At 47.8% G+C, this 8,364-nt stretch overlaps 1 protein-coding gene across 1 annotated transcript in view; it reads left to right on the top strand.

Moving 5' to 3' along the window:
• LOC115236231 overlaps positions 1 to 1,806 on the top strand; it is a 9,476-nt gene extending 7,670 nt beyond the window's left edge. Inside the window, exon 2 of the mRNA XM_029808549.1 lies at positions 642 to 1,806. Coding sequence (XP_029664409.1) covers positions 739 to 1,806 — 1,068 coding nt within the window. The 5' untranslated portion in view covers positions 642 to 738. The remainder of the gene's footprint in view (positions 1 to 641) is intronic.
• Positions 1,807 to 8,364: the final 6,558 nt, after the last annotated feature.

The raw sequence follows: 8,364 nt of genomic DNA, 5'->3' as shown, positions 1-8,364 counted from the left end.
AAGCAAAGCATTTGAATCAGTGAAAGAGCCCAAGGAAAAGTAATTAAGAAAGAATAAAAGATTATTGATAAAATAAAAGTAAGATACGTGACTAAAGAGAAGGAAGTCAAGTCAAACGGTCAAGTTCTCGGAAGCTGAGTAAGCAGCTAACGAGACGGACTAACAAGCAGAGCACGAGACATACTCCGGTCAGGGTCACCACACTCCTCCCTAATCAACGACCTAATTAATTAATATATATTGAGCGCGAGATGCACCAACGCTAGCTCAGTAATATAGCTCATTAACATCGCTCGCTCATGTCAACAGTATCGATATACCGTACGTATCGCGCCCGACCACTATAAGCGCGAATAAGTGAAAGTGTACGAAAACCTATGAAATATATCAATTTATACCTAACGTCCGAGAGTGTCTTATTTCGAGCGTGGATCCTAATCCTTTGGGCGTATAAATCCCTAAAAACCTCTTCCTTAGCGGCTAGAGGCACAACATTAATTGGTGGCAGCGGTGGGATATTAAACGCAACAATTGCGCACGTGGATAATGTTGAAAAAGTTCTGCAAGAAAATGAAGAACAATTTTTAAATATAACAGAGAAGATGCGACAAGCCTGGATACAAACAGAAGTCGGATTACAGGAGTCTTATTGCACGGAGCACCTGTAAGGAAACCGAACCTGATACCCAAGTCGAAATAAAAGAATTTAAATATGAACCGGGTATCTACTTCGAAAAAATGGGCAAGATAAACCAAATCGAGTCCACATGGAAGATGGTGATAAAAATAGACATCGCCGCAATGGACCATCGACATGAACAATTGAGAAACTATATGGCACAAACGAGAGCTCTATGCTACGATAAACCATTGCAAATAAAAATGAAAGAAACCTGCCACAACCTGCTACAAATAGCAGAAAAGGACAGAGAACAAGCAGAAAAATTGCTAAAACGTCTAAAATTTGCGTACCAAGCACCCAAGAAGACAAGACGAGGGCTAATCGACGGTCTAGGAACGATAGCCAAAACACTCTTCGGTACAATGGACGCAGACGACGAAAAAATTATAAAGGAGCAATTAAATCTCATGCAAAGAAATCAGCAAACGTTGCAGCACGCGATGAAAAATCAGATTAAAATATTAAACGCAACAATTGCGCATGTTGATAATGTTGAAAAAGTTCTGCAAGAAAATGAAGAACAATTCTTAAATATAACAGAGAAGATGCGACAAGCCTGGATACAAACAGAAGTCGGATACGGACAACGAGAAGATCTCGACGAACACTTCATAATATTAAACGCCACAATAAAAGATCTAACAAACGATCTTATGGACATTATCGCGCACCTGACTAACGCGAAAAAAGGGATAATCGACATAAGATTATTACCTATAGAAAGCATCCTAGATAACCTCAAGGAAACAGCGTCACAAATACTGCAGGGAACGCACTTCCCATTTCAAATATCCGCAGAAAATTGGAGAACAATCAAAAAGTTCTTAACAATCAGCGCGTATTACAATAATACAAATATATTCACTATTATAAAGATTCCGCTAATCATATACCCCGAGTATGATATAATAAAGGCAACCCCACTACCTACGCACAAATTTAATAACACGTTTATTTTTATAGAAGTAAATCAACCGATAATAGCGATAGACATAGATAGCCGAACGTATTTTACGCCTACCGAAAATGATCTAAATAAATGCGTGCGAAGTAATGATCAATATGTTTGCGAACAGAATTATCCCGTACATTACTTAGACAAAGGAGCGCTATGCGAAGTATAAGCATGCGTACAGTTAGAGACATACACAAACAATTGTAATATTTGACATATACACACGAATACAACAATATGGATAGCGCTGAGTAACGCGAACTCATGGTTATACTCTACACGAGCAAACCAACCGATCGAAATAACGTGCGAAAACGACGCAACGCGAAAATTTGAAATAAAAAGAAGCGGACAAATCACATTAAGTGCCGGTCTACAATAGGCGATTTAAGCCCTAAGTCTTATGACTTAAGCTCTAAACTGTGACGTATTTCCGGCCTTAAACATTTCTCGCGCTGCCTTAAGCCCTAATCTCTAAGCCCTAAGCGAGTTGGCCAACTCCCATCTTTTAAAGCTTAGAGCTTGAAGCTGGGATCGATGTAATTTTTCTCTTAAAACATATAAAGTGACGACACAAGACGTCATAATACGGACAAAAAAGCCCGCGATAATAACAATCGTACAGACAAATCTACCTGACTACAATCTAACGATCTCAAACGACAAACGAAACGAAAAAACATTGGACCAAATTAAACCAATAAAATTACGAAAAGTCATCAGGAACCCGACAGAATTAAGGGACCTAAGCGAAAGACTTGATGAAACAAACGAAGACTTAGATAACAATTATTTTTCTACTAACGAACACATTATATATCCCGTAGCTTCAAGTTGTACAGGAATAATAATAATAATAATAATTACCATAATAGCAATTATATACGCAAAGAAAAAATGTAAGACAGAAAATAAAAAATTGCCAGAAACCAATATAAATCCGATGTGCAAACCAAAAATAATACAAGAGCACATTCACGGCACCGCAAGCGGATCGAATGGAACAGCTGACATAGAAACCGACACCGCGATAACTAACACTGCGATGCTATATTGAAATAAAGTAGATATAAAAAACAATTGTAAAATGCGAAAAACGTATAGCAAAAGCGAAAAATATGTAGACGAAAATTCACCTATAATTTTCTTTTTCCAAAGGAGGAGGGATGTCGTTGTTCAGGGTGATGACCTTGACAACATATGTCAAGGTCAAAGTCATCAGAAGTGCCTCCCCTCATCTTCATTTTTACCTTTCCAAATTAACTACCAGACTTGAAACAATTTAACAAGTGATTCCATAAATTAATATTCATAAGTATTAACATAGCTTTTTCGTATTATCCTATAGCTTTTCCATATTATCCTATAGCTTTTTCATATTATACTATAGCTCTAATATTGTAAAACTATCCGAGATGAAAGGAAAGCGTATAGAAGATGCATCCGAGACACCTGATACAGCGAGCGATAAACAGGTGCGTAGATCCGCGGCGGCTCCGAGTGATCCGCGACATAGACGCCAAGACATAAACAATCGAGTATTTATCATTAATCGATAGGCATCTCTTAGAAATAGTTTCATCATAGATTTCCGTAGAAAACCTTCATCTTAATGAATTTCTAGAACGCAAACTAAATTCTCAGAACGATCTGTACACGACTCGCAACACCTTTGATTCTCAATAGTATATAAGCTGCAGATTTTTACCCTCAGCAGCAGTCCGGCAGATCATCTTAATCCGTAACCGTGTCTCTATCATCTTCATTATATCGTCAGTCTCGCATTAGATTCATAAGCTCAAGTTGTGTAAAGTCCGGAATAAAAGACTTTAAGCATATATCTTTAGCGTACATCAATCAAGCCTATCTTATCCACGACCAAGGTCTTTGCAGATGGAAAGGAAAGGCTTAAAACAAGTACAAAGGACATTGAGCTAAAGAAGGATTCCTTGCTGCAATACAGTAAGTACCTGTAGTTACTAACACCCCGTATATTCTCAAACAAAGGAAATTTTACTTCGGAGTCTACAATTTATTGACAGCCCATTAATTTCATTCATATTTTATTTTTTAGATCACAAAATATGTCAGAATAAGATATAAAATAACTCAAAAAGTACTTAATGAAAACATACTTTATTATAGAGTTTTAAAAAGTCTCGACAAGGGCTATAAGAATATGCAATAAAAAATAGGTTTCAATTTAAAAAATTCAATGTGACCTTGATATGACCTTAACAATGCCACCCAAGGTATAACTAATATTCCTATCTCTTTTCCCCTCAGAACCATACAACTTTTGTCTAAAAAGTTTCCTTCTGAAACTTACAGGTTTTAAGATATTTGCCTGTTAAGATTAAAAAGACTCACCCTGTATATCGTGCCCTTGACGGCCATCGTCTATCGAGCTCATAGTAAGCCCTTGATTGACGCCTTCCTTTATCTTATAACCTTCCAATAAAACCTGACAACAGGAGATTAAATGAAAATACAAAATATATCATCATTCTAATCTTACTCGGACGTTGTCCAACCTTTGAAACCCGGTTGCCGAGCTTTATTGCTCTGGTGACACCTCTATCCTTTTTCCTAAATTTCCGTCGTTATCGAGCATTGAAGTATGCTCTAGATCGGCACCCTCCCATCATTACCCTCTACAATTCCATCGTTATCGAGCATCGAAGTATGCCCTCGATCGGCATTTTTCCCATATCGTAGACCTTCTCTTTGAATTAAAGTTTAGGATTGTATGAAACCAGTAAGATCTAGTATTGATACTAATCAAAAGACCTTTTTCCATAATTGCTAATCCTACCCCTTCATAAAATCTAATTCCAATTCTTATAAATAATTGATATTTTTCCTAAATTCTGCTCTTGTTATAATATTCTTCTTTAATTTATTAATTATTTCTCTGTAACGGCAGGGCCGTTACTACAGGCATTGTACCGACACCAAATATATCTATATAACCGCACGGCTTGCTTATTTCACCTAGCTCTACCTGTCCCGCTTGCCGCCATCTCGCTCAGCATGCGCTCTCGCTCGCCGGTACGCTCTGTCTCTTTCTCGCGGAGTCCCCACGCGGTACCGACTCCCACCGCCGGACCGACGGCGCACAGTGGGAGACGCCGGTCGGGTATAAGCCCGGCCGGCCGAGACATCGGGACCAGATCCTATCCCGACCTGCTTCTGATACCGATTTCACCACTGTTCATACTAAGTCCGCTAGTTGTAACCGCATGCTAGTAATAAGATCTGTCTAGTCCTAAGTCCGCTAGTTGTAAGACCTGCTAGTAATAAGACCTGTCTAGTACTAAGTCCGCTAGTTATAAGGCCTGTTTGTAATAAGTCCTCTAGTTCTAATCGCGCCGTCAGCGCATGTAAATGAAACCGGGAACGATTGCATGCCGAGCGTGTCTTGCGCTTCTCGCCGCTTTGCAACGTCCTGCGCCGGCAGAAGGAGGAACAACCACCGGCCCGCAGTATGCCAAGCTCACCGGTCGCCGCCGTCACATACAACCGGGAAGAGTGTTGCTGGCGCTGCAAGCAGCGAGGCCACACGCGGCTCGACTGCAGGAGACCGCCGCGCAAGTTCTGCTCTCGATGCGGCCGAGATGGGGTGCTCATCCGCGACTGTCATCCGCCGTCGGGAAACACCTTTCGGGCCGGGGAACCAGCGGCCACCGCCCGACCGGCGCAAACCCAATAAGGTTCACATCTAGGCCGCATCTATAGATACGGGTGCTCGACCGACATATATGGGCACTGTTAGACTCCGGCTCCGAAGTCTCGTTCGTGAGCCCAGCTACGGCGAAACGCGCAAAATACTGCGGCCACCCCCCTCGGGGGGTAACCCAGCAGATCAACTTAGCCGACGGCACCACGATACCGATTACACAGACCGTAGACCTGCCAGTCGCCACGATCGATCACACCATAGTACATCAGTTCCAGGTAATGCCGAACCTTAGCGGACCGATGTTGATCGGCATGGACCTATGGGCCAAACTGGGGGTGGCACTACCGGCGCCCCCAAGCGCCACCACCCGCACGGTGCCCGCCGTAGGAGAAATCTCGGCCGGACTAACGCCCCGAACCGCGGATGAAGACCGCCGCCTGAGGGAATTCCTAAGCCGGGAGTTAGCCGCGTTCGACACCATACGTGGGCCAACGGATCGCGTCGAGCACCGAATCCGCCTTACCACCGACCAGCCGATAAAACAGCGCTACCGACCGCGTAATCCAGCCATGCAGGCCGTCATCGACCAAGAGGTCCAAAAAATGGAGGAGGCCGGTGTCATCGAGCCATCACAGAGCGCGTGGAGTTCCCCGGTCGTACTAGTTAAGAAGAAGGATAACACCTATCGATTCTGCATCGACTTCCGGAAACTCAACGACGTGACGCAGAAGGATGCCTATCCGCTGCCACACATTGCGGCCACACTCGACAAACTCCGAGGCGCGAAGTACCTGACCACGCTGAATCTCAAGAACGGGTACTGGCAGGTACCATTGGCACGCGAAAGCCGGCCGGCCACGGCGTTCACCGTCCCAGAGAGGGGACTGATGCAATTCAAGAGGATGCCATTTGGGCTGCACTCGGCCCCGCCAACTTCCAACGCCTCTTGGACTCAATCCTCGGGCCCGAACTAGAACCACACGTCCTCGTGTACTTGGACGACATCTTCGTGGCCAGCGCCACGTTCGAGGCGCACTTAAAGCACCTAGCCAAAGTCTTTCGACGCCTGCGAGCCGCGAAACTCCGGCTCAACGTGGACAAGTGCCACTTCTGCCGGAACAGCCTACGCTACTTGGGCCACATTATCGACCGCCGCGGAATCCATACCGACCCCACCAAGGTGAGCGCCATCACCGGGTGGCCCACGCCCACTAATCTCCGGCAAGTACACCAGTTTTTAGGCCTGGCGTCCTGGTACCGACGCTTCATCGCAGACTTCTCCACCGTCACCGCGCCCCTGACACGCCTCACCCAGAAGAACGCGCGATGGGCCTGGACCGGTACCGAGAACGAGGCCTTCCAACGCCTTAAGACCGCCCTGACGGCCGCCCCGGTGCTTGCCCGGACTTCGAGCAACCGTTTACACTACAGACGGACGCCAGCACGCACGGGCTCGGAGCCGTGCTTACGCAACAGCTCGACGAGGGCGAGCGAGTAATTGCCTACGCCAGCCGAACGCTGAACCACGCCGAGCGGAACTATAGTGCGACCGAACTCGAGTGCCTCGCCGTGGTATGGGGGATACGCCGGATGCGGGACTACTTAGAGGGATACAGGTTTACCGTACTCACCAACGGGTGACACCCGTTTGGACACGGAACGATTGGACACCGGTCGACCAGAACCATGCCGACGGAAGCCGAGCGCCGGCAGTTAGTCGAGCTATTCAGACGATGGTCCGAGGACGAGGAAAGCGAGTTCCCAGACGGCCCCGGACCAACAAAAGTCACACCGCCAAGAATGGAGCTACCGGACCGCCACCGACGACCAACGCCCCGCGTCGGAACCGCAATCCAGCGAGGCGACGCAGACAACAGGAGAAAAATCCTCCTCCTGTCCACGCCGCCACCACCACCACCGGACCGACGCCGGACACCAAGGCCGACAGCACGGCCCCGAGCCACCCGGACGAGCATAGCCGCGTGCGCCGCCACGGCACCACCACCCGCCGCGCCGAACCGACCCCGACACCCCGCCGTCTCCCGACCGCCGAAGCCGGAACCAACAGCCCCACGACACCGGGCATCGGGAGCACCACCGCCACCAACGGCTCCGAGGACAGCCCGGCCGACCGCAGCGGTGGGCCTACGACTACCGAACCCGGTGGCGGTTAAGGTCGCCACCGGGACGGTAATAAGGGTGCCGCACCATGCAGCGCACCAGGTACGGCGCCACCGGCAATGGACTCCGGAGGGCCTATGGATCTTGCGGTTCAACGCCGACGGGACCCTCCGGAGTAGCCGCCTACGCCGGACCACCACCGGATCCGGCGCTCCCACCATCTAAAAGGAGGGGGGTAATGTAACGGCAGGGCCGTTACTACAGGCATTGTACCGGCACCAAATATATCTTTATAACCGCACGGCTTGCTTATTTCACCTAGCTCTACCTGTCCTGCTTGCCGCCATCTTGCTTGCCGCATGCGCTCTCGCGCTCGATAGAGGCTATCTCGCTCAGCATGCGCTTTCGCTCGCCGGCACGCTCTGTCTCTCTCTCGCGGGGTCCCCACGCGGTACCGACTCCCACCGCCGGACCGACGGCGCACAGTGGGGGACGCCGGTCGGGTATATAAGCCCGGCCGGCCGAGACATCGGGACCAGATCCTATCCCGACCTGCTCCTGATACCGATCTCACCACTACCTACTGCCTCTTGGGGCTGAGGCTGAACTCAGCTCTGTCGGGTTGCACCGACACTCTATACCTGGAGTCGAGGTTGCCCTCGACCCCGCCGGGTTGCACCGACTCCCGCCTCTACCTGGGGCCAAGACTGTACTTGGCTCTGTCGGGCTGAACCGACTTCCGTTGCTCAGGCAGTGCTCGACGTGACACTCGGGCCTGCCGGCAATACCTAGCCACCTCACCCGGCAGTAGCTTTATAAGTGCATGTACAGACCGCGCTGTAAATATAATCGCATGATAGAGATAAGTCCGCTAGTTCTAAGTCTCGTAGTCCTAGACCTGCTAGTCTTAAGGCCTGTTAGTAC

Source organism: Formica exsecta, unplaced genomic scaffold (genome assembly GCF_003651465.1).
Source record: "Formica exsecta isolate Colony F162 unplaced genomic scaffold, ASM365146v1 scaffold110, whole genome shotgun sequence".
Classification (NCBI taxonomy): Eukaryota; Metazoa; Arthropoda; class Insecta; order Hymenoptera; family Formicidae; genus Formica; species Formica exsecta.
Note: the sequence above shows the minus strand (reverse complement) of the source record. Positions and strands in the feature narration are given on the sequence as shown.